Genomic DNA, 24,908 nt, shown 5'->3' with positions numbered 1-24,908 from the left:
CTTTGATCATGGAATACAAATAGTCCACAGCGACCGCTTGTTGTTGAGGTTGGCACGGTGGCTGGTTGTCTTCTTCTCCGCGTCTCTTCCGCACGTGTGACGCCATTCATCCCTCACCCAAAACCACCCGAAGCGCTCGCGACCAGGCACTTCGAAGAATGCTGGAATGTCGTCCACGGCGGGCTCCAAGGTCGTTCCGGCGCAACTCTCCTTCCTAGCCATATACAACCCTTCCCTCGGAAGGTCAGATGAGACATTCGACCAGCAGATTGTCTTCTATTACTCCAAGGCCGCCAAGACACGCTCCAAACTGAGAGATGGCGATACAGAGAGGGAAGAGGAGCTGCGCGAGCAGGAGAATGAGAAGCTGCGTCAGGTCGGGCTAGCTCAGGGCATGGTAGGCTTTGCGAAGTAGGTCGCGTGGCAAGCACCTTCCGTATATCAAAGCTGATCAAGCATAGGAGCTTCTCTGATGGCGAGGCAGTTGATTCTGTAGAAACGCAGAAGACGCGTATTGTTCTGCGTGAATTGGAAGACGGGTGGTGGATATTGGCAGTATGCACATTCCACATGCTTAGTAGACTACAACTGACACCACGGTAGTCGATTGACCTCACACAACTACCCGCTGCTGGCGGCCTCACACGAACCGATTCGAGCACCGACACCACCGAGCCCGTAATCGAGTACTCATCACGCGAAGTCAGCCCGCCTGCACTGCTGATCCAACAACTCGCCCGCGCCCAGTCCATCTTCCTGCTTCATCATGGCTCGACAATGGAGGCCATGTTCGCCAAACACGGCCGCAGCAAGTTCTGCAGCATACTAGACAGATACTGGTCGCGGTTTGCGAGCAATTGGGACGTGCTACTACATGGAAGCCCTGCGGTGGACATATACGGTGGCATGAAATTGGCAGCAGGCGGAGAGTTGGGCATGGGTGTTGGAGAAGAGGAGTGGGGTAGCAGCGAGCGGGATGTGCTAGAGGACTTTGCACGCAGAACATCAGGTCTCGTGGATGTCATGGTATCCCGCTTCGGCGAAGCATCGCCGTTGCAACAAGCCAAAACCTCTACAAACCCAAAAACACTCGAAGTTTCCGAATTGGAACCCTGGATAGGGGTCGGGAGAAATGCCCATGCCGCTGATGGCGTTGTCTTTTCAGGCCTGGGAGCGGTAAGCCGGAAGTCGCTGCGGGACTTGTCCCACTGGGTAGAGACCATCTACGCTCATGGCGAGTATGCTTACGGCATACGAGACAACCCGACTTCTGATCGCAGGAAACGGCGGAGGAGAAATCTGAAGCCCGAGTCCGAGCCCGAACCATCGCCTCCAATGCGGGACCAAAGGCTGCGTCCAGTATCGAACGATGGCTCAGACCTGCCACCTGGTATCCCTCCACCGATTGTCAAAGCGGCTGAGAACTCCCTTGATAAGGCAGCAGCCGCCGTCGATAACAACAAATCTCAGGCCACTTCAACTGCGCCCGAGTCTCAGACAATGCTATCGTCTCTGGGTGACACCGAGACGTGGATGAAATATATGACCCTCGGCTACGGGACAGCATGGGGCGGAAGCGGAAACAAGAGCGTAGAGACCTCGGGTTCTGCTGCTCCAGCGCCAGCTCCGGTACCACAACCGGTACGCGAACAAACACCTTCCCCCACAGCGATGCGCTACGTCGATCCTACACCCGATGTAGACCCAGCAGAAGAGAAGATAAAGCAACAGATACGCCTAGAGAACGATGGGTACTTTCTCGTAGGGCTCAAGGGGGATCTGCAAGACTTGGAAGTCGACGACGAGAACGGAGAGGGTGATTGGAACAACCGAATACCACTGCGGACTATACATGTGGAGGTCGACGGGCGAGCTGCCTCACTGCAAACAGGAGACGGTGATTCGGACGAGACTCCACAGTACGAGAAGGATATGAGAGTGCAACCGACGACGGCAGGAAGTAATCTAGCCCGGTTACGACCTGTCGTTTACGTGGTAAGTTGGACAGCATCGACGACATATAAGACCCGGCTAATACTCAACCCAGCACCGTCCATTCGTCTACACATTCCTCTTCGAACACCGCACGCATTCTTTAGGCGTCGCATCATTCTACCGCGACATCCACAACTTCTTCTCACCCCTCCACCGCTCCCTGGACAAAAGCACCTCCCCTGCAAACGTCGCCGCGCGTCTTCACGCCGTCTCCAACCACTACACAACCGAAGCCTCAACCGGCGGTTCAGGCCCGAACTCTGGCCCTAACACACAGGCCGTTTACGATGTTGTCTTCGACCCCCGCACATACACAATCCATTCCAGTCTGCCCAACATTCCCGACCCAGGAACCTTGCTAGCCGAAGGCCTGGGCAGCAGCAGTACCAGCTCCCTCGGCTGGAGCAGAGTCGAAGCCCTCAACGTCCACTCCCAGATCCTAGCCACGGTAGCAGGTACGCGCCGCGACCTCTCTGAAATAGAACGTACGTGCAAGACTTCGCGCGGATGGTGGGTCGTCTGGATGCGTCTCCCGCCTTCGCAAGTCAGCTCCGAAGACGCAGCTGCCCAGCAAGACTCGCAGAACAATTCCAACGAAAGGTCTGGCTCCGCACAGTTCAACACAAATGAACTCCGGGAAGCGTTCTTAGTTCGCCGCGCGAGGGATAGTCAGCCAGGAAGTACGAAGAGCTCGAGTCGCTTTGCAAGTGGTATGTGGAGTGGTCTTGGTATGGGTGGTGGCAGAGGTCAGAATCAGAGGATGGGGGGAGCGGCAGCGGGTTGGGGACCCAAGGGGTTGGCAGAGGGGATTGGTATTGATGCCAGGAGGTATGTTGAGGAGTTGTTGAGTTTGAATAGATAGAGTTGGCGGTCAGTCAGGAATGAGAATGCTTCGATAGACAAGAGTGAGGTTCAGTTCGTCTCTAGTGTCAGCTCACCCCGTCATCCCGTCACCCCATTGTTTGTTTGAGCGTGTCAAATGCGGTGATGAAAAGGGGAGGAGTGTGCCACTGCTCATGACGTCCTCCTGATCATAACCACTTTCACTTACATATTCAATAAACCGTTCGAACTGGCGCGACTCAATCAGGTCTGTCCATCAGCATTACCGTAAATTCGCTACACTGGGGTATATCTGTACACTTTTTAAACTCGAGGAACCACGGCCCATCTTTCCAGTCATGGCGCGATTGTCGTGAATCGTCGTAAACGCGAATTCGGAAATTTCAATCCGCCTCAACATGCTCGGTGTCATCCAATGCCCTGACCACTTCCTCCATCTCCTTCGGACTCGTAATACCCCAGACACCGCCTCCTTTGACGGAGCCCTTCATACCCACTTCTTTACCCACAAGATTTCTGCCCACTTTCCCTGGACCAATACCCACATAACGCATGATCTTCTCTTGCTCGTGCAGATATTTTACGCTCTTCCACCACTGTACCGTCTCGACACAGCTACGTGCTAGAAGATCCTTCAGCTGCTCTTTGTCCTGGAAGGGCTTGCCAGATACATTTGATATGCAAGGCATGATGCCTGGCCATGTAACGATGTCACGTCCATCTTGAGTTTCTTTGTGGAGTATGCGTTTCATGGTTTCTTGAGCGGGCTTCATGAGGAGGCTGTGGAAGGGCGCGTCGGATTTTAAGCGTACGTGGCGTGGATCGTGGCCGCCGAATTGACGTAAATTCGTGAGCAGGGTGTTGATGCGGGTGATGCTGCCGCTGAGGACGATTTGGTTCTTCGAGTTGAGATTTGCGATTGAGACTTGTTGAACGGCTGGTAGATGGTCGTGGGAGTCTGCTTTAGAGCCCAGGGCAAGAAATTCATGGATACCGTTGATGAGTGCTTGCATGTGCTCTTCGGACTCGCAGACTAGGGCGACCATGCCAAACTCGCCGCCTTCCTCTGCAACTGCTTCTTGACTGCATCTACTCATGACTTCGGCTCGTCTCCGTACCATGTTTAATGCGTCCCGGAATGTGAGGTAGCCGCCTGCTACTAGTGCCGCAAACTCGCCCAGTGAATGTCCCAGTGTGATGTCTACGCGCTCACTAGTCTTGAAGCCAAAGTCCCTCTCCAGTATCCGCAGTATGAGGATCGAGGTTGCCATGATGGCCGGCTGCGCATTCTCGGTTTGTGTGAGTTCGGCATTGGTACCAGACTCTATCGTCTTGGTTAGGGGAAGTTTGAGGGTTTCGTCGATTTCCTCGAGGATGGGTTTTGCGGTGTTGGGGAAGGCTTCCAGCCACGGTGTGCACATTCCCACTCGCTGTACGCCCTGACCTGTTGCTGCTTAGCATGGTGGAATAGTGAGGTTTGCAGAAGCTAGGAACAAGTACCAGGAAAGAAGATGGCAGTCTTTGGTCTCTTGGCTGGCGCGTCTCGTACGCTGCTCATCCAGCGCCGTCGCGCGGGCTGACAATTGTCGCTCCGCTCGCCGCATCGCATGCACCGTCGCGTTAGACGCGGGGCCGCTCTGGAAGCGGCACTGAGAGAAGTAGACATGGTGTTGATCTCTGGAAGCTCTGCGGAGATGCGGAGGTTCGGGACGCGGGGAATTGACGTGAGGTGCCCTGCAGCTCGGTTTAGCGTCGTGGGGTGACAGCATCCCCACGGCCGAGGTCTCTTCCTTTTCCGCGACAAATCGGCGCCGAGGCAGTTGACAAACTTGCGAGTCTTCACCATGATTCTTTCCATTGCTAACTTGATGATGATCCTGGGACATGACCACAATGTCTGTTCTACCGCACTCTATGCGCCCTGGATGTTCAGTCCACCATCAACCTGAATGCGCATACCAGTCATACTAGTGTTCTTTGCCAGCATCACGAACGCAGCTGCACAATCATCCAGGAATGTCTCATGCTTCAGTGCTGCAAGGTTCTTCAACTGTTCGATCTTCTCCTGCGAATATTTGAGGCCCTGAGATAGTGTTAGCATCCAATACAAGGTGCTAGGAGAGCTTCTTCGTCGTACCCATTCAGTCAGTAGTAAGCCCGGGAGGACCGTATTGACACGGATCTTGGGTCCAACAGTGACTGCCAGACATTTGACCAGCTGAAGTTGTGCTGCTTTGGTAACCGAGTATGGCATGCTTGATCCGCCTTGGCTGACACCCTGTACTTCACGATCAGCATGCAGTTACTACTAGACCTTTGGCCTGAACGTGAATCAAGAGTGCATCAGAGGGGCAGCGTACCGCAATGCTACCAGTAGTAATCATAAGTCCACCATCCGGATTGGCATCGAAAGTAGCCCTCGCTTCAGAGAGTATCGCCTTGGGTACTTTGACATTTGCATTCCAGCACTTATCCCACTCTTCTTCGCTCATGGAGTCGAGGTCTTTCCATTCAGCGAAACGCGTCCAGCCCTGCATTGGCGTTAGCAGCATTCTCTCTCATCGGTATCTGTTTATACATACTGCGTTAGCGAGCACAATGTCCAGCCCACCCAACTGCTCAATTGTCTCTCTAACCGCTCGCTTTGCTTCTGCCGTCGATGTCATATCCTGTCGGACACTTTAGCTTACATTCACTACAAACATGAATACGATGAGCGTACTGCTTTGATTACAATAGCTTTGACGCCATGTGCCTCGCATGCCTTTTGCACTTTCTGTGCCGGCTCGATACGGTTGAAGTAATTGATAGCGACGTTCGCGCCTTCACTGGCAAACGTCGTACTGAGGAGTTCGCCGAGACCACTGGAGATATTGTCAGTGACAAACTTTTAACGTGACACAGAGATGGCATAATTAATTGAAGGCTTTTTAGGAGTTGCCCTGTACGTACGCTGATCCACCTGTGATAAGCACGTTTCTGCCTTTGAGATCGTACGGCATCTTTGCTACTTGGTGTGGTAGTGTGGGGTAGATTTAGAATACTGTCAACGGGTCCTCGTCGAGAATAAGACACACGGGATTATAAAGAGTCTGTGAGAAAACTGTAGTTTGTGAATTGGTATGAGACGTCATCAAAGTTATTTACACTGTGTACTGACGGACTACGTTGGGGTAGAGGTGGGGCGAGAGCTTCCGGAGCTATGCAGGTACACCCCGCTCCATCCATCTTACTTCATGCCGTTTCCGAATTATTGTTTGTTACCTCGGGACATTTGGCACAATAATCATACCGAGTCTGTTTTTACTTCCGGTGGTAACATAATCTATTCAAAGAACAACTCCAAAGATGCCGTACTGGTAGTCTCTAGACTCGATGCCCAAACAGTCAAGTCCGATCCAAACGCTTATCCAAGCAACTCTCCTTCATACAACATCTGCTACATGTTATCGAAATCCAACCCCCAGTCATCGTCACCTCCACCTCCACCCATATCCATGTTCATGTCCATATCCATGCCCATACTACCCATGTCGCCCAGATTCAGATCGGGTAGATTACCCAGATCCGTGCTCATGTCACCCGCTCCCGCATCGCCGTTACCCATACCGATGCTTGACAGATCCAGGCCTTCAGCACCCGTAAGTTCGTCCATACTGCGCTGCAGCGCTTTGTTGTCCATGTTGGAGATGTCGTCAACAACTGTTGCAGCGGCCGCATCATCGATAGCTCGGTTGAGATCGTCAGATATGGATTGCGATTGCATATCTGCGATATTGACACTTGGGATGTTGATAGGCGGTGCTTGGAGTCCAGCTTCACCAAGAGAGGCAAAGTGTGCTTCTACGCGGCGGTGCAGGCGTACTATTGTCTCCGCCGTTAGGGGATCTGTCGCAACCAGATTTGCAGCGCTTTCGAATTCTTGCTTGAGCATTTCGCGGAGATTCATGTGATTTCGCTGTTGGGGCGGCGCTGGTATCGAGCTTCCTACCCAGTCAACTGTGATGGGACTATCCTCGACAGTGGGAGCACAGATGATGGACACGCCGATATCTAGTGCAGCCGCACCGTTGCCAGCATCTGTCTGTGCCTTTACTTCATCTACGACTGCGCGCAGTGTTCTCGTCGCACCCAGCATCTTGAGCGATGCATAGATCTGGCGGTGTGTGTAGCCAGGTGGATTTGGCTGTAACGACGAGGTCGAAGCCCACTGTGACAGTTGCTGTATGGTGTGCCGTATGGATGAGTTGAGAGTGCTGTTCGGCGCATTCGTCCACTGATCTACCTCTTTCAAGCTAGCGTACACGGAACGTTCGTAGTATGCGTGAACTTTGATCGCCTGGATAAAAGGCTCGAGTGTCGTTCGGTTCGGCTCACGTCGCTGTAGCGTGCGGAAGCACTTTTCCAGGCGACTAGAAACCATAGCTATTATAGTCGAATGCATAGCCTGTGCGTCGCCAGAGGAGGGAGTCGTTAGTATGACTTCGTTGAATATACGGATCATTGCATCGAGATCGTTGTGCGTTTGGAGGAGCGCGTATGAGGCCATCCAGGTAAGACCCTCTATCAAGGATGGCAATAAGAATGTCTCTCCGAGATCTGGGACGGGTCAGTAATGCTAAGTTTAACGAAAGGTATCAGGATGAGCTTACATTCTAAACCACCTTTGACCGACTCAAATGACAGAACTCCAGTCGAGCATGCCACGACTGTCTGCCTGAATAATGTGGGAACTATGAGGTAGAAATCTTGAGGACGGCAAGATGCAAAGACTTCGTTGCTAAGCCCTTCCTTATCGGCGTCGTAGAGTCCTTTTAGCCAGTTACCAAGATGCTTGCCTTGCTCTTCGCTCAGTTGGTCGGGCAGCATGCTATGATGACCACGTTTCAAAAGTTTGGCGATGAACGTATCATGACCGATACCGATGTCGTGGTACGTAAAATCATAGCGGTGTATGAATGCCATGACGAGGACCAGTATCGCACCGAATTCGTCGTATACTGGTTGGTATTCGCCTATATATGTCAGCGGAATACAACACTAGTATCGTTGAGAACTCACCTTGATCACTATCATAGTGCCAGTCGTCAAGAAATTGGCATAGAGGTCGCAGAATGCTCGCTGGTGAGGTGAATTGGAGCATTACGTCCATTGCCTGCGGTTTCTTGAAGAGTAACGAGGATAATTGCTTCAAGTACATAGTCGTCTGAGTTTCACAGAGGTGTGCTATAAACTGTATTCATGTCAGCAAGTCTCTCTTGGAAGCCATGCAATCAAGTCGTACATCTGTAACAGCAGCGACTATGGCACCCGCATTTCCGTCCAGGCTCTCAAGTTCGTCGATGAATGTGCTGACTTTGTCAAAGTTTGACTTGCACTGGTTTAGCAATTCTTTCCTCTCGTATCTCTTCGAAGGTGGGCCCTGCATGGGGGCTTCACCAAGCAACCGCTCTACGGTACCCGTCGGGATGAGAGCATGAAGCGCACAGGCGTTGAGGAAGTCTTGCCTGACATCGGAGAGTGAGTTGTTATTGCTTCCCATGATATCATCGAACCCTTGCGAGAATGATGGAAATGCGTGGGGGTCCACATGACTGAGTGCTTGAGTGATGCACATCTCGACTGTCATGGGGAATATCGATCCGGTTAGCTGTGCCAGGAGTAATGGCACCTTATTGATTAGGAAAGATTTCGGGTAGAACATGGTTTGTGGCGGTTCACTGCGATACATGGCGTTGGCAAGAACATCAAAAGCAGCGGTGATCAAGTCTGTGGCCATGTTCTGCGCTTCCAACTGTGACGAGTCAGCATCTCTGCCGGAATGAGAGACCACCACCTTACCTTGTATCGTGAGTGAAGATGATTGATAATGATGAAGTCATCGGTTAGAGGACGTGCGACAAGCTTGAACTTTTAGCAATAGACTAGCTCGACATCTGTATGACTTACCAATGCATTCAAGAAGATGTAGAGACCGGCTCGCGTGTTCACTTGTGGGAGCTCCATTACAGCATCGAGCTGAAGGGCAGCGACCTCAAGACCTGCGTTCCCATTCTCCTCACCGTTGACGTTAGGAAGCTTCTCGTAGAAATCATGCCGTTTCTGTGAAAGTTCCAATCTTTCGGCTAGTTGTAACGATTGATGCGATCCGCCCGAGTTGTTGGAGAGAAATGGGATGAACGAAGAGAACGATTGAATGAAACTCTTGCGTATATCTGAATTATGTGAGTGGTGCAGTCACCAAGGATCGAAAGAGTCGTTTTGAGCTTTGCATAGGAAGATTTTACGAAAGTAAGAGAGCCGCTTACCTTTGCCTTTGGGATTATTCAGTATCCGCAGGATCTTTGAGTTTTCTACTACGCCAATCACAAGCATTGCAAGACCTTCCCGAACATTAATAGAGTGCTGTTGAGGCTGCTGAATACCAGCCATAGCCTGGATCATGCTATCGTTCGTATGCGAGGTCACCATTGCCTGCATCCATCTTATCAAGACAATAAGTGTGCGCAGGCCTTCAGTATTGTTGACAGGCCGCTCTTCTGCAGCAAAAGCCTTGTGTAAGCGATGAAAGACAATTTCCTCGAGTTCTGGTGGATTGTCCCATTGCGCCTCCTTGGTTGGTTTCTCGTCGCCTGTCTTGACTGGAAGGCGATCCTTGGAGTACAGGAACGTCAGCGTCAGGACGTCAGAGGCGTCGACCTTCTTCAAAGACAGTAGCTGCTCAAGAAAGACAATAGAACGTGGATCGATGTTGTTGGAACCTGCGACGCGTGGTCGAAGCACCAGTGCAGCAAGCTTCCGGCCGGGCAGTGGAGACTTCGCGTGGAGCTGCGCGACGGCTGCAGCGAACAAATCAGGTTGGATACGCCGCTCGAGGCACTTATCCAAAAAGACTGACCATTCCTTAATCATGGACTCCATGATCCATGTGCTTTAAGAATACGCCCCGAAGGTTGGGCCGGTTGTTGAAAAGAAAAAGAATATGAGGTGTGTTCTGGCGAGGAACAAAGGCAATCGTAGGTAGCTGAGGCTGGCCGAAGCTTCTTGGCAGGCACGATCCACGGATGCGGGCCGCACAGAACTTTGGAACCTTGGAACTTTTTCCACGTGTATTGCCAGCAGAAGAAAATCACTCGTCGGACCTTTAGTACTATCAGCCACGAATAAGAAATTGTATTCGAGTTGAATGCGCAAGGAGATGAATGTGGAAGGGACACAGATCGTCGGGACTAACATAGTAACATAACATTGATGGTATCGAAAACAGTTTACATTACAATGAAAAACGTTTTGCTCATGTTGTGAAACATGTACAACCACTGCGTACTGGTGGCGCATAGTGCTGATCGCTGAACACTGACCGCTCACCCTAGCTCTCGCGAATCCAAAAAAAACCTACGCACGTCTTGGTGCGACGCGGATCACGACCATGATGCTTGACGACCATCGAGCACTATCGTGCACTAAACAACGCCATACTCCAAGCCAAACTTCAAGATGGACGGCGACGAGCATCCTGTGGCTGGTCGTCCGCATCCGGTGCGCGTGGGCCCACCATCCAGTCCTCCATGGCTAGCCACTGACTCCACGTCTTCTCGGCCCCCTCAATCTCGGCCAGCTGAACCTCCTGCAGTGGCTTCAGGAAGGGCACCGACTCGTGCGGCGACATGTCGTACTGGCATTTGACCTTGGCCCAACCCACACTCTTGGCTGCAAAGAGGTAGTTGCGACGCTCACACTCGTGCATTGGGCCGACTCCCTTCCTCCAGTCCTCGCCGAAAAAGCCGTGCATGATTCCTGGACTGTCCATTCCTGTGATGACGAGACGTCGAATGAAGGGCACAAGGGACACCCATGCCGGGGCCGGCTGGCCTCGCGAATTGGTGACAGGACCCTGGCGGGGCCAAGGCAAATTGTAAGCAGCAGCGCCCGACGAGTGCGGCAGCGGCCCTGATGCGTTCATGAGGGGATTTTGTGTCCATTGGAATGGCAGGCGGATGTTGATGAGGGCGCAAACGGCCTGTACGCCGTTATCGTGTTGAGCATGGTCGAGGAAGTAGCGCTGGCAGCTCTGATACGCCGGGTGCCAGTCGAAGATGTCGAAGTGCGGCTCGGAAGAGGCGTTTGGGACAGATGGTGAGCCTCCTGAAGAGGTGCTACCGCGCGCAAAAGTTCCACCACGCCCTGTCTGAAAGGTTGGGTATCCCGCCGGAAAGTTGGTGGTGAATCCGGGTAAATTCGCCATGATGGAGGGCAGTAGGGGCTACTGCAGGAACGGCAAAAGTCAGCACTGCTGGTTGGCTGGTTGGAGAAGAACACCAGTTTGTGTACTCGCAGCTCGCAACTTACCGAGCTGGGTGCAACCAATGTCAAATAAACGTGCCGGTGCAAAATGTCGGGTTTAGCTAAGGAAGCCCAAGGAGGCCAGGGTCTCAGGTTTCTGACAGGTTGTGACGAGAAGTAGGATCAATGACGAAACGACCCAGTGGGCGGCTAGTTTAAGGCTGCTGCAATATGTTTGTTGCTTGGGCTTATGGCAGCATGTATAGCGGGCGCGATAAGATGCTTTATACATGCAAGAGGTTGAGTATACAGATGATGAGGCTTCGAACTTGCTTATATGGTGTGGCTTCGGTCGACGCCGCCCTGCTAACCTTGCGAGGAATTATTGAAGCCTCCGTGAGATGGACTCGATTTGAGAATAATCCCGGTGGTGATCAAGTCGAGCCACGCGGGCTCCTCTGATCCTTCACAAGTAGATTCAGGCTGCCGAGCCAATTAGCGGCGGCATAAAGCCTGGTGGGGACGGACATGGTGGCTTCGCAGTTCGCGGGTTGGCGGCTGGTCGACGGCCCCAAAGTCGGTCTATTCAAAAACTGTGTAAACCAAGTGTCGTTAAGACTGCGCAGCCTGTGCTGTCGTTGGTTGCTTGCGTGCGCTTCAGCCGAACGCTGCCCCCCTTTTTAACGTTCCTTGTAGATTTTGCTGCGCAATGATGTTCCTTTCGCGACCCCAGACAGTTGGCATACATCGACGGACACGCCGAGATCCAGGCGCGTCGAGCCAGATTCGCTTCTGAGCCTCTCTGAGTGGGTTGGATCCTTTTTGTCATCATTCAAGTTGGCTAGAATGACTAGAATGACAGGCGCCTTCAAACGCCCTGGCTATAGATCTCGTCAATCGTGGTAGGGGATCCACAGCCATGGGATGTAAAACGGATGTTCGTGTGTCCGAGAGCCACAATAAAAGGGCGCCCACCAATGCGCTGCCTGTCCCTTCCAGTATCACGGCAGCGCATCAGGCTGAAGAAGAACCGTTCCTCGCCGATCATTCAAGCCTTCAAGCCCTCGGTGAGGCTGCCATACGAGTTAACGAGACACTGTACGACCGGGCACTGGGCACTCGGGTCTATCGCGGCGAGAGCTAGTCGCATGGTGCAAAGGTTAGAGGAACGCGCCCCAATCGGCACGCACCGCCCTCACGACACAGTTGGCGGGCGCTATAGGTTGCTCACACACATATCACCTTTTTGCTTTTGCATGTGTAACGCCATCTTTACTGCAGGTGCAGTTGACCAGGGTCGCTGCACAGCCATAGTCGCTGCATCTGAGATCTCCAAGTCGTGATCGTGACGCACCCACAATAAAGTGAAGACCCCGGTCGCAAGCGAGCCATGATGTAACCATTTCGCCGAGGATATCCATTTACCTCTGCCGCTATCGTGGCTTGCCTCTCGCAGCATCGCACATCTACTTTGGTTTATGCACAACATAGCCCCAGCAGTGAACATGGCACAATCCTCCTTCTCATTGGCGTCGCGGACTAAGGTGCGTTGACGATCGTTGTACAATTGGCCGCCCGTGTCTAACTTTGGCAGCTTCCTGATGGCTTATCAATGCCAACGATTCATCTCGGCGTCTATTTGACATCCGGGAAAGAGACTTATCAAGCCGTCCGATGGGCGTTGGAGGTATGTTTCGGCTGTTCCTGATGATCAGTAAACACCATGCTCACAACTGTAGGCTGGCTACCGAGCGTGAGTAGCATCACAGGACACAACCTTTGTACGGCAGCTGATAGATGACGTATACTCAGAGTCGACTCAGCTCAGATGTACCATAACGAGAAAGAGACCGGGAAAGCCATCTCGGACTTTCTCTCAAGTGATGCAAACACAGACTCTCTCAAACGCGAAGATATCCACTTTACTTCCAAGTTGGCATCCAATTCCGCATACGAGACGGCCCGCAAAGCTATCAAGAGATCAGTCAAGGAAGCAGGTCTTGGCTACATCGACCTGTTCTTGCTACATTCTCCATATGGAGGCAAGCAAGCGCGTCTTGATAGCTGGCGAGCGGTGGAGGACGCAATTCACGACGGCGAAGTCAAGATTGGGGGCGTCTCCAATTATGGAGTCAAACATGTAAGTAGACCCTGGTTCCCGTCATTTTGCTTTAGTTGTCTCGGGTAGCCCCGTATCCTACATTTAGTGCGAACGAATACCCAGGATAGGAAAGTCGTTGTAGTCCCCTTATTGGATTTGTAGTCTAGCCGTGGCTGTCACAAGACTTCCAACGTCGCCGAAGTCAATCACTGACAACAGTCTAGCTGCAAGAATTATTGGACTCGAATCCTACGATACCTCCAGCGGTTAATCAGATCGAGGTTCACCCGTTCAACACGTGAGCTCCCTGTGTGAACTATATGTATGACTATACTGATTCTGGACACTAGACGGAAGGATATTACTTCCTTTTGCCAGCAGCATAACATTGTTGTAGAGGCATACGCGCCCCTCGCCCGAGCCTTGCGGATGAAGCACCCCAAAATTGTATCCCTGTCCAAGAAATACAATTGCACTCCGGGCCAACTGTTGGTCCGCTGGAGTTTGCAACACGGCTACGTGCCGCTGCCTAAGAGTGTGAAGAAGGAGCGAATCATCGAGAACTCGGAGGTTGGAGGCTTCGAAATCGAGGATGGCGATATGGAGACGATGGACGGATTGGACGAGTATCTGGTGACCGGTAAGTTCCTTGAGCTGTCTGGTATACACAGTCACATGAACACCCTCATCCCGCTGCCTTTACTGACAAGCAAATTCTTCTCCAGATTGGGATCCTACCGATTGCGATTGAGTGTGGAGGCGGAGAATCCGCGCGTGGGGGTGCCAGCTTATGAAAGGTGGGAGCATCGCTCTCTTCACGGTTAAAAAAACCAATGTGATATTCTATGCGTATATTCGATGCATGATTATGCAAACCTCATCATGCTACCACTTGGGAGTCTTTAGCCGTCATCTTGCAGCTTAAAGACTGCAACAGATGCATCTGCTTGATGCCGGAGGGCGCGTCGACAGTTAACGAGGCTGTGCAACGTCGCATCGAGGATACCTCCGTATTGTGTAGAAGTGTGAGGTTGTCAAACTGACATTGCATGTACGAGGCAGTGCTGCTGCGGCATCTCCGCTGCAACAAGTCAAAAGATGCATACCCGCGGAGGCCGCCGCATCGCCAAGACAATCTTGTTTGGCCAAAGCGCCTGCCCACATCCCGGCTTCTCCCACTCTCTCTGCCTTTTGCCTTTACCCTGACAAGACACTAGCGAATGTTCAACGTAACAAGCTCGCCCGCCGACGTCGGCTTCACGTCGCCTCCCATGGTTTGACCCTCGACAATTACACGGCCGCCACGAGCCTGAGGTGGCCGGAGCCCCCGCTACTTCACGTGCAAACACCCCGCGATACTTGTCCTCGCCCGCCCATTGGCCAGATCCTTATCAGTAGAAAAAGTGCACACCATGGTTTGCATCAACATGGCGTGCAGTAGAGCCCATTGACCACTGAGAAGGGTCCATGACCCCAATCTTCCGGCCTCTGTGACGTACTCAAATCGAGTGCGACTTTCTCCCGTACCGTCACCGCGAGCCCAGGCGAACTATTTAGCTTCCGTCAACTGTAATTATATATACCAGACTGTCTCTCCTGTGCCTTCTCTCCATCAACCTTTGACCCTTCAACTGTGTCGGTTTCTGTCACTCTACTTCTTCCACCAGTCACCAATACAATACACCAAATCACAATGTCTGAGCCTGAGTTTGAGCAAGCCAGGAAGGGTGCGTTTCCACATGCGTCATGTCTCTGCGGAATCATCGAGTCACTACTTTGACTCTATGCTTTCTACTATTTGCGACTCTATCTAACATTCCATAGAGCTCGTCTCCACCCTCGAGGCCTCCTCCCTCTTCTCCAAGAACCCCGAATACAAGAAGGCTCTCGAGGTCGTCTCCGTCCCCGAGCGCATCATCCAGTTCCGCGTTGTCTGGGAGAACGACAAGGGCGAGTGCCAGGTCCAGAAGGGATACCGCGTGCAATTCAACTCTGCTCTCGGCCCCTACAAGGGCGGTCTCCGCTTCCACCCTACCGTCAACCTATCCATCCTCAAGTTCTTGGGTTTTGAGCAGATCTTCAAGAATGCTCTCACCGGCCGTACGTCATACCCGAGCCAATCGCATAACAACATCAAGCTAACATACACAAACAGTCAACATGGGCGGTGGCAAGGGAGGATGCGACTTCGACCCCAAGGGCAAGTCCGACAACGAGATCCGGAAGTTCTGCGTTGCCTTCATGAGGGAGCTCAACAAGCACATCGGTAGGTCTTGACCCTAGCGCGTACCTGCGCGTCACTTCCAGCCTCAGTGGGGCATGCACCCTTCAACGGGTTCGCATACTCTTCCGACAGCAGACCAACGAGATCTGGCGCGTTCATGTTGCCCTATCTTTCCGTCTGTCTGGCACTGCCCCGCCGGCGACGTTCGCGCTCCTTTCGTGCTTCTCCACTAGGAACATTTCACTTACGTAAACTACAGGTGCCGACACAGACGTACCTGCGGGCGACATCGGCGTTGGTGGTCGCGAGATCGGTTACCTCTTTGGCGCATACCGAGCGGAGCGCAACCGCTGGGAGGGTGTCCTCACTGGCAAGGGCGGCTCATGGGGAGGTTCCCTGATCCGTCCCGAGGCCACCGGTTACGGTCTCGTATACTACGTTGAGCACATGATCAACTACGCGTCTGGAGGAAAGGAGTCCTTCAAGGGCAAGCGCGTCGCCCTCTCTGGTTCCGGAAACGTCGCTCAGTACGCTGCTCTCAAGCTCATCGAGCTTGGTGCAACCGTCATCTCCCTCAGTGACAGCAAGGGTGCTTTGATCGCCGAAGACGACAAGGGCTTCACTCCCGAGGTCATCAACCAGATCGCCGCCCTCAAGCTGGAGCGCAAGGCTCTTACTGCCCTGGAGAACCACAACTTCAAGTACATTGAGGGTGCCCGCCCATGGAAGGAGGTCAAGAAGGTTGACGTTGCTCTTCCTTCGGCGACCCAGAACGAAGTCTCCGAGGACGAGGCCAAGGCTCTTATTGAGTCTGGCGCCAAATTCATCGCTGAGGGTTCCAACATGGGTTGCACACAGGAGGCCATTGAGGTCTTCGAGGCTCACCGTCGCGAGAAGAAGGGTGAGGCCATCTGGTACGCACCCGGAAAGGCCGCCAACGCTGGTGGTGTCGCCGTCTCTGGTCTTGAGATGGCCCAGAACTCTCAGCGTCTGTCATGGACTGCCGAGGAGGTTGACGAGAAGCTCAAGGGCATCATGAAGGACTGCTTCGAGAACTGTCTGGGTACCGCCAAGGAGTACTTCACTCCTGCCGAGGGCGAGTTCCCATCCCTCGTTGGTGGTGCTAACGTCGCCGGTTTCCGCAAGGTCGCTGCTGCCATGCACGACCAGGGTGACTGGTGGTGAATGGGTCGCTGCTAAGCGGGCTGCCTTTTGTATATGATACCTTACGATACCTTCTCATTGGACTTGGCGTTCGGAAGCTGGATGCTTCCATTTGTACATAGATACCTTGCATGAATATGATCATGATACACTTTATCATCTACTCTCTCATTCTGTGAGCCTGATGCTTACTTTATAAGCGCGCCTTTCCAATACACTGTATTTGCATAAGCTCTTTCCCAGCCAAGACCGGGACTTGTACCCGATGAACTTTCAGGCGCACTTGCCAGCTGTGGCATGACTCCAAGATGGGTCATCATCTTCGAAGCACAAGCATGATCGCGAGTCAAAGGTTCATCACGTCAACAAAGCCCCATGGAAAAAGCGATTCAACTTCGCAGCACAAAAATGTGGCGTTTGGCTTGCCTGTCTGCCTCTCCACGCGCCCCATACCCCTGCTTCTTGCCATGCCCCGCCAAAACAGAATCGTAAAAATCCCGACCCCACCAGAGAAAGAAGCAAAAAAGCCCAAATGCAGAAGATAGCATAGCTCATTACCGGTCCTGGCTAGGCCCGCCCACGCGCGAGACATGACGTGAAATTTTCTTGTCACACAAGGCCGAGACGTGGGCGGATGCGTGGTACGGTGATGTCTAGACAACTAGTAACGCGTTCCGCTCGGCCACGGCGCAATCTGGCCGGGCGCGAAAGTGTCGCGTCGCACAGCAGCCGTGGTGAGCTGCCGAGTTCGGAAAACAGGCGCGGAAAAGATGTTTTGCGCGGACGGATTGCCTGGGCTGGCTTGGGCTTTCGATATCGGAGGGGGATGGCGATGTCGGGAAATGTAGGGTTGGGAGTGTGCGACGGTCCGACAAAGTCGATATCGGACGCTGCTTAGATGAGACAGTCCATTATAGTTCCTTGTCAAAGTGTTCAGAGTATTTTAGTTTAATAATCGGAGCGTGTTTTTAGTAGGTAACATCTTTCGTCAACAAGCGTCGAACTGTTGCGATACCAACTACTAAACATTCATCCGAGCACGGTAGTCCATTCCCTCAATAAATCATCTACCTCGTCAACCTTGGATGGTTCAGAATTACCTCTACTGGAGCCAAAATGTCCTCCTCTTTCTGTTCGGACTTTTCCAGGTCCGTCTTCCATCTCGTCTGCCCAGGGTCCGAATGCTATACTGTATCAGGGGATTGTTGCAGTATAGGATCTTCATGAACTTACATTGATCTCCAAGGAAGTCGCCCAATTTTAGCTTCTGTTGTGATTTTTTCCGTCTTCTGGGAACCAGGCCGTTTTGAAGAGGGCCCGTACTAGATGCAGATGGGCGACGCTCTTCTATAAGATAGTACTTGGAAGGTGAACGAGAGCCATCGCGGGTCGACTGCGATGGCTGGACCGACGAAAGTGAAAGCCGCTTAGGTGATTGGGCGTCTCTTGCAGAGGAAACAGTCCACTCTCGTTGCCGAACCTCATCTTGGGCTAACTTCTGAAGGCGTTGCTCTCTTATCTTTAGTACTTCTTCAGGTGAACATTCTGGCCGGGACACTCGTTCTGTGTCTTTTGCTACTATCGCAGCATACGAAGCGGTATTGGTATGCCTGTAGGGTAACTTCTCGTGTGCTGCATCAGGCATCAACTTTCGCTGCAGCTCTGATGCAGCGCTTTTGGCACTCGTTTCGCTGGTGATTTGCTGGGTTTGTGTGCTAGTGAATTTGGCTTTAGACTTGCCAAGCAGAACACTGTCGAGATGGGAGCGAGCGATAAAGTAAGACCCAATAGCCTTCTGATGATGATCTGAATGATCATCTCCGTCTACTTCCCTGGCCAGGGCAAGCTGCAATGTCTCAATATCTACCAAGAGGTTTCGAACATGGTTTACACATGTCGCAAGTGTTTCAGGATTGATCGTGGAGCTGATGGATGAAGCAGCCTTGAAAAGATCAGAAGGCGACACAAATCCATCACCTTCTTGTAGGGACCGTTCGTCATCATTCACAGCAGTACCATCATCGCTGATACTGAAGCTTCTCCGCGACTTCTCGTATTTTTCGGCTGCTTCTTTCGCAATCCTCCTCAATTGTATGATCTCTTTTCGTTGTTCTGCTTCGGCCTCGTAGCTGAGCTTGTTTGACGAAACTTGCTGGGCAAATATCAGTACCTGCATCAACAGCTGCAATGTACTCTTAAGTTTGTCGATCTGACTTCGTAGGAGTTCGATCTTGTTATCCCGGAAAGGTAACATAAATCGACCCATCTTTCCTGACTTGGTCTTGTCGACTATCACCTTGATCTCTGTGAACACCGTATCGCACTCTTTGATCGTTTCCTTCGCCGTTATAATTGCATTTCCCGAAATCAGGTTTGCCGTCTTGTTTTGTTCAAAAATGACCCCCAGCTCTTGAATAACGAAGCTTGTAAGTTTGACTTCGTTCGCGATATTCTTAATTCTTCGATCGGCAGTAGCCACTCCATCAGCATATTGGTACAGCGCAGATGATAATTTCAGACCTGCATCGGCCAATTGCACGACGCTGGCGACCAGACCTATTATCTCTGCCATGACTGAACTGCTTGTAGTTATATAGTCATATGATTTTCAAGGATAGGAGAAGCGTTGAATCATGGCCACAAGAGTGTTGAGATACTTTTCGAAACTTGGTGGCTATGATGAGATTATAATGTTCAGCCCCACTAACTACCTCGAGCTAAGCCGAGCGGCTGAGCTCAAGGCTGAGTGCGGGGGGCAGCACCTCAAGACTGCTCGTACACCTTTCACTATGAAGAAGCGGTATATCTCAGAATATGAGCAAGTGTCGATTGAATGCTTCTGCTGTGTACTAATAAATGTCAAATCCTCACACGTCCCAGATTGGTCCGGATGGCCTAGCTTCGCAAAGCATAGCGCAGACCGAAAACTTGGATAGCTCGCTGGCAGGGTTCCCTCCATCATTGAGCGTCAACATCCATGCCTGTCAGCCGTCCCTCCACTGATCGCCGCGCGATGGCTATCCCTCATTGGGTGCCACACCTACCCTGCGCCACAGAACTACGGTATGATATCATGGGGTCTTCAGCGGGCAGAGAAGCCTTGCTTCGGGTTTCGTCCTCGATACAAAGGCTTCCCCGCTACTGATATGGTGCATCTCTAGACATACTCACATATTGATTGGGATCTCTTCAATATTTTCTTATTCCAAGGCCAAAAGCTCCGATCATAGTTCTTCGGACCAATTCTCCGCGTGTGCTTCGTATCTGGGTCCGTTCCTCAAACCGAATCTGGGTATACCGCTGGCAATGGATGACGGGTTCCGACAGCCTGCCAAACTTCAAAAGCGAAAGAGTCGCGAACGACAAGAGCTTGAGCAGATGACGGGAGGTTTGAGTGGTCAACCAGCACCTAACTCCTCGCAACCTATGTCTGGCTCCGAGAACATGACGTCCGCCGAGAAGGAAAAGCGATCAAAATGGCGCATGTCCAATCCGTTCTCTTCCAAAGAGAAGGCATCGAAGGATAGTCTGAACCACACTCACAAGGAAGAAGAAAAGGAAAAGGCCCGTAGGGATGCCGACTCGGCATATTTCAGTAGCGAGCGCAGCAGCGCAGATCCAAGCTTCGCGAACCAAGCTCGTCCCGTCTCCGGTGAACAGTACCACCACCCACCTGCCACGAACAATCAAGCACCTCCCGCTCAGATTACACCACAAAACGCACAGAACCACAATACCCTTGCTCCTCCACAACAGACTCAACAAACACTCCAAAGTCGTTCAAGCCATGAGGATGTGGGCAGGGAGACGTACCGCGATGCCGGCACTGGGAACATCGTCACAGTCACAACGACCACGACCACGACAACAACCACTACGACCGGCCCAGGCGGTTCTACCACCGTAGAGCAGCCCCGGAACAGTGGTACCGGCTCTGCACAAAGCGTGCACACTTCTGGTCCCAGCCCACCGCAGCCGGCACCTCCTCAGCCCGACAACCACTACCATCAAGGGCCAGGCCTATCAGCACAATCTGCCATACCCCAGAACATTACCCCCCCAGTACCCATGAACAACAACCAGCAAGGCAACAGACTGTCTCCGCAGGTCTCCAACATCGAGGGTTCTTCGTCTCCACCCATTCCCGCGAAGAACAACATTCGGCATAGAGTAGAGCTGGACTCGGTATCGCCTGGTGTTCAGCGGCCAAACCCGATGGATGATGTTGTCAGTCCAGTTGCTCCTAGCAGTCCTAATCGTGCGAACTTCTCATATCCCGCGAGAGCACCGCCTCAAGGAGTTCCACGACAAGTGCCTGTTGACGGTATGCCACCACAGCAACAGCAGGCAGGCGTACCGCCTGTACCTCCAGTACCGGGACAACAGCAACAACGGCGATCAAGTATTCCCCAGCTACCCGCGCACCAGCAACAGCAATCTGGTATGCCGCCGCCCATGCCTAGCCAGCAGCCGTCGAGTATACCCCCTAGCCTACAGTCTGGCATCAATTCCAACCCAAACAACGACCCAAACCGTCCGGTCCCATACCGAGCCGGTCATGATTTGAACAAGCAGAGCACAATGGCAAACCTCAAAGCGGCAGCAGCAGGTATCCACGTAAGTCCTTCAAACCGCTTAGCCACTCACACAAAGACATACTAACACCATACTTCAGGGCGCGGGAGAAACCCTCCGCGGAACATTCAACGACACATTCGACCGTCGCAACCCCGCCGCCCACGCAAAAAACCAAGCCGTAATCGACAAAGGCCGATCGGAAATCGAAACAGCGCGCGCCCGCCAATACGCAAACCAACAACAGCAGCCGCATATGGCAGACCAAACACCAGTGCAGCACCAGCAACAACAAGCACCTGTAATCGGAGCTGCACCGCCGCCTCCTTCTCAGCCAAGTATAGGACCATCTGCGGTGCCAGGAAAGACGGCGTACCAGGGGCCACCAGTTTCTGGATCACAAATTGAAGGAGGAGGAAGAAGTGGTGGAGGCTCAAAATTGAGCAACATTATGAAGAAGATGAAGGAGGGCCCAACTCCGCGTCAGGATGGGACTGCACACCACTAAAATCTCTTAAGTGGGTATACTGTACTATAGCTAGGTAATGGGGTTTATAGGTTGTTACAAGCATTGGCGCATGGGAAATGAACATGTCATATGGCATAGACCAATATGTAAAGCGCGATGAATACGCGTGACATGACTTGAGATTGATTCATTCAATCTTTCTAAGTAATGTAGTCAAGTTCAACTAACCTGCGGAGGCATCTGGCAACGCTACGAATGCTTAACATATGGGAAGGAGAAGTTCAGTATTAAAATTCATTCATTGACTATATTTTACATGCTCATGAAGTCGTGAGATACATTGTCCGTAACAAGTCAGGGAAGCAAATGCTTAACCGTTGACGATAGTACCGCCGTTGGCGTGGATAGTCTGACCGCTAATAGAGCTGCTGTCGTTGCTAGCCAGGAAGACGAAGCAAGTAGCAATCTCGCTAGGTTGCGACGGTCTGCCGATAGGAGCGGTGAACTGCTTGATGGCATCGTCGTTCATGGTGGCAGGGATGAGAGGTGTCCAGACAGGACCCGGGGCGACAGCGTTTACGCGGATACCTCGTCCGACGTACTGGTTTGATAGACCTCGGGTAAAAGCAACAATGGCGCCCTTGGTTGAGGTGTAGTCGAGAAGATCTGGACGACCGACGTAGGCGTTGATGGAGGCGTTGTTGATGATAGTTGCGCCGCGCTTCATGTGTGGTAGAGCGTATTTCGAAAGGTAGAAGAAGGGGTGGATGTTGGTGTCGAATGTGTGCAGCCATTGCTCCCTATGTGTTGTCAGAAAATTTCTTAGATGAAGCAAGGGGTTGATACGTACTCAGACAGGTCGGAGATGTCGTTTACCATCATCTGGTAAGCGTGGTTGTTGACCAGGATGTCAATGCCACCCATCTGCTTGACGGCCTCATCGATGACCTTCTGGCAGTTCGCCTTCTCTTTCAGGTTGAGTGCGAGAGTATAGCACTTCTGTCCCTTCTCCTCAACCATCTTCTTGGTATCTTGTGCGTCCTGCTCCTCTTCGGGGAGGTAGGCGATGAAGCTGTCGGCGCCCTCCATGGCGAAGAGAACAGCGATCGAGCGACCAATACCGGAGTCTCCACCGGTGATGATGGCGCGCTTACCCTTGAGCTTGCCAGCAGCCTTGTACTTCTCAGCACCCCCCTCGGGTGTGGGAAGCTCATCGACCTTGGGGAGAGGGTCGAGCTTGGACTCGAGACCGGGGGCCTTCTGATGCTGAACATCGGGCTGGAAGCCTGTCACATTGGATTAGCAGGAACACATGGAAAGAAACTTGGTGTGTATTTACCCTGCTCGAACTGGCCCTTGCTAGAAGACATGATGCGTGATTGTTGTACGGGTATCTCGGGATCAGTAAAGAGTTTGTAAGACAGAGAGATTGAGCACAATTGTGTGGTTTAAGGTAGAGTTGGTGAAGTTGTCCTGGCCATCGTGGCTCGAGGTGGAACTTTTATTGACGTTCATGATTTCTTGTGACATCACAAGGCTGTCACGGCACGCTCATGTGCGAGAGTGGAGCCCGGTGTGGTAGGAGAGTTAGGCGGAACATCAGAGAATGCGGTGCTAAGTTATCCATCGACGATAGAATAGCATCGGTCGATGTATCGATGCTGGCACGAACTGGTGGGAACGGCTAACGTCGCTTCAGCCTTACCCGTAGCCTCAACACGCTCTTTCGCACGGCCTTGCGATCGACACATATATCCTTTTGAGTGTACAAGCAGCTTGAGCTGAGACGAAGATTGAGGCTACATCTCGGATTACTTACGAAAGTTACTCGGGGCAACTTCTGTAGCAACCCCACCAAGCTTCTCGGTCGCGACGTCATCGAGTTGATCAGACCTACAACACCTCCACCAACTTCACATCGTTCGGAAGGGCCAGAACCAATGTTAATGAATTCAGCATTCCATTCTCGTCAGATTTCATCTCCACCAGCCCCTTGGCGCTGTTGTTGCAATCCTCACAATCCTGCGATGACGCTCATCAAGCTATTCAGAGGTATGACGTATCCCTGCGCTAAAATCAGGGTCCAGACACAACGCGCTATGACCGCATCCAGCCTCGCCCTTTCACTTCGATCCTAAGACCCTAGCACCAACGGCCATCGTAACTCGCTCTTACATTGAGTGAGCCACACCAAAGCCGTTAGAGAATGTTAGGGCACGTCATGCGCCACGACTCATGCGTCAGGGTACAATCTTGCACGGGTCCCTGCATGACGTTAGATAGTCGATCGCAGCCCTATACAGGGTGCTGGGCAAGGTAGAACTTGATTTCAGGGACTTGGAGAGGATCAGATCGAAAGGACTAGGCATTGTGCCTTGAAGTATAAGATGGAAGCTATAGCACGCTTTGTGAATTCACATATCAACACCAACTATCAATCACAAGCAATCGATCCTCAGAACATTCAACCCTACAACCAACTCATCAATACCTCAATCAACCTAATCCTACCAAAACCAACTTAAGCAATCATGCCTCTCGCCCGCCGCCACGCTCCCCGCACTGCCGTGCGCACCTCACCACGCACTACACGTGCAGCGCGCCCTTCCCTCAAGACCCGCCTTCTTGGTGGAAACCGTCGTACACACACTAAGCGCACAGGCGGCACCACCGTTACCACTACTACAACCACCAGGACGACTCGCACTGGTGGTCATCACGGTCACGCTACTACTGCCGCTCCCGTCCATCACCATAAGCGCCATGCCACTATGGGTGACAAAGTCAGTGGAGCGTTGATGAAGCTACGGGGTTCTTTGACGCGCAGACCCGGTCTCAAGGTAAGCAACTGTCATTCATAATACACTGTGCTTTACTAACAATACATAGGCTGCTGGCACTCGCCGCATGCATGGCACTGACGGCCGGAACGCCCGCCGTGTGTACTAAGCATATTGGACTGGAGTAATGAGACCGTTTCCTTTGTTATTAGCGCTACGATAAGTGTACGATAGGCCTGGAGATACCCGATGTTGTGAGCGTTTAGTATTTAATGAATCACATGAAGTTCATATTGTCCTCCTGAATTTGATTTCAATGCACTAAATACTGCACATTGTATTCTGTGATCGTTAGGTACAGTAAGGACTACCCACTCGGCTTGATACATGCCAAAGAGGCTGCATAGTCTTTCTCCCAACTACCCCATAAGTCTCATCCGAGCAGATCCAGATAGGCAAGTCAACAAGTTGTCG

At 52.2% G+C, this 24,908-nt stretch overlaps 10 protein-coding genes across 10 annotated transcripts; 5 read left to right on the top strand and 5 right to left on the bottom strand.

Annotated features, from left to right (window-relative positions):
- Positions 1–166: 166 nt before the first annotated feature.
- GT037_009395 (uncharacterized protein) lies at positions 167–2,857 on the top strand (the record flags this gene model as incomplete). Its single annotated transcript, XM_038934442.1, has 4 exons — positions 167–411; positions 462–555; positions 604–1,995; positions 2,048–2,857. 4 exons carry the CDS (start codon positions 167–169, stop codon positions 2,855–2,857), a joined length of 2,541 nt encoding a protein of 846 aa, XP_038782717.1.
- A 364-nt stretch (positions 2,858–3,221) lies between these two features.
- Positions 3,222–5,840, bottom strand: GT037_009394 (malonyl--acyl carrier protein transacylase; the record flags this gene model as incomplete). The annotated part of the gene is made up of 8 exons (XM_038934441.1): positions 3,222–4,282; positions 4,339–4,572; positions 4,798–4,921; positions 4,976–5,116; positions 5,199–5,369; positions 5,421–5,507; positions 5,561–5,702; positions 5,791–5,840. The coding sequence occupies 8 exons, from the start codon at positions 5,838–5,840 to the stop codon at positions 3,222–3,224; spliced, it is 2,010 nt and encodes a 669-aa protein (XP_038782716.1).
- A 437-nt stretch (positions 5,841–6,277) lies between these two features.
- Positions 6,278–9,759, bottom strand: GT037_009393 (med5-domain-containing protein; the record flags this gene model as incomplete). Its single annotated transcript, XM_038934440.1, has 7 exons — positions 6,278–7,437; positions 7,491–7,853; positions 7,900–8,071; positions 8,123–8,632; positions 8,680–8,742; positions 8,788–9,053; positions 9,147–9,759. The coding sequence occupies 7 exons, from the start codon at positions 9,757–9,759 to the stop codon at positions 6,278–6,280; spliced, it is 3,147 nt and encodes a 1,048-aa protein (XP_038782715.1).
- A 571-nt stretch (positions 9,760–10,330) lies between these two features.
- Positions 10,331–11,083, bottom strand: GT037_009392 (uncharacterized protein; the record flags this gene model as incomplete). The annotated part of the gene is made up of 1 exon (XM_038934439.1): positions 10,331–11,083. The coding sequence occupies one exon, from the start codon at positions 11,081–11,083 to the stop codon at positions 10,331–10,333; it is 753 nt and encodes a 250-aa protein (XP_038782714.1).
- Positions 11,084–12,626: 1,543 nt separating this feature from the next.
- GT037_009391 (aldo keto reductase) lies at positions 12,627–13,973 on the top strand (the record flags this gene model as incomplete). Its single annotated transcript, XM_038934438.1, has 7 exons — positions 12,627–12,665; positions 12,716–12,808; positions 12,861–12,874; positions 12,934–13,261; positions 13,447–13,520; positions 13,573–13,862; positions 13,948–13,973. The coding sequence occupies 7 exons, from the start codon at positions 12,627–12,629 to the stop codon at positions 13,971–13,973; spliced, it is 864 nt and encodes a 287-aa protein (XP_038782713.1).
- A 942-nt stretch (positions 13,974–14,915) lies between these two features.
- GT037_009390 (nadp-specific glutamate dehydrogenase) lies at positions 14,916–16,631 on the top strand (the record flags this gene model as incomplete). Its single annotated transcript, XM_038934437.1, has 4 exons — positions 14,916–14,949; positions 15,047–15,322; positions 15,378–15,488; positions 15,706–16,631. The coding sequence occupies 4 exons, from the start codon at positions 14,916–14,918 to the stop codon at positions 16,629–16,631; spliced, it is 1,347 nt and encodes a 448-aa protein (XP_038782712.1).
- Positions 16,632–17,639: 1,008 nt separating this feature from the next.
- Positions 17,640–19,182, bottom strand: GT037_009389 (uncharacterized protein; the record flags this gene model as incomplete). The annotated part of the gene is made up of 2 exons (XM_038934436.1): positions 17,640–17,794; positions 17,844–19,182. The coding sequence occupies 2 exons, from the start codon at positions 19,180–19,182 to the stop codon at positions 17,640–17,642; spliced, it is 1,494 nt and encodes a 497-aa protein (XP_038782711.1).
- A 734-nt stretch (positions 19,183–19,916) lies between these two features.
- Positions 19,917–21,693, top strand: GT037_009388 (uncharacterized protein; the record flags this gene model as incomplete). The annotated part of the gene is made up of 2 exons (XM_038934435.1): positions 19,917–21,227; positions 21,286–21,693. The coding sequence occupies 2 exons, from the start codon at positions 19,917–19,919 to the stop codon at positions 21,691–21,693; spliced, it is 1,719 nt and encodes a 572-aa protein (XP_038782710.1).
- Positions 21,694–22,024: 331 nt separating this feature from the next.
- GT037_009387 (3-oxoacyl-(acyl-carrier-protein) reductase) lies at positions 22,025–23,024 on the bottom strand (the record flags this gene model as incomplete). The annotated part of the gene is made up of 3 exons (XM_038934434.1): positions 22,025–22,454; positions 22,505–22,940; positions 22,994–23,024. 3 exons carry the CDS (start codon positions 23,022–23,024, stop codon positions 22,025–22,027), a joined length of 897 nt encoding a protein of 298 aa, XP_038782709.1.
- A 1,161-nt stretch (positions 23,025–24,185) lies between these two features.
- GT037_009386 (uncharacterized protein) lies at positions 24,186–24,603 on the top strand (the record flags this gene model as incomplete). The annotated part of the gene is made up of 2 exons (XM_038934433.1): positions 24,186–24,494; positions 24,544–24,603. The coding sequence occupies 2 exons, from the start codon at positions 24,186–24,188 to the stop codon at positions 24,601–24,603; spliced, it is 369 nt and encodes a 122-aa protein (XP_038782708.1).
- Positions 24,604–24,908: the final 305 nt, after the last annotated feature.

The sequence above is a fragment of the Alternaria burnsii genome (genome assembly GCF_013036055.1).
Source record: "Alternaria burnsii strain CBS107.38 chromosome Unknown 728, whole genome shotgun sequence".
Taxonomy (NCBI): Eukaryota; Fungi; Ascomycota; class Dothideomycetes; order Pleosporales; family Pleosporaceae; genus Alternaria; species Alternaria burnsii.
This window is presented reverse-complemented; position numbering and strand designations above follow the sequence as displayed.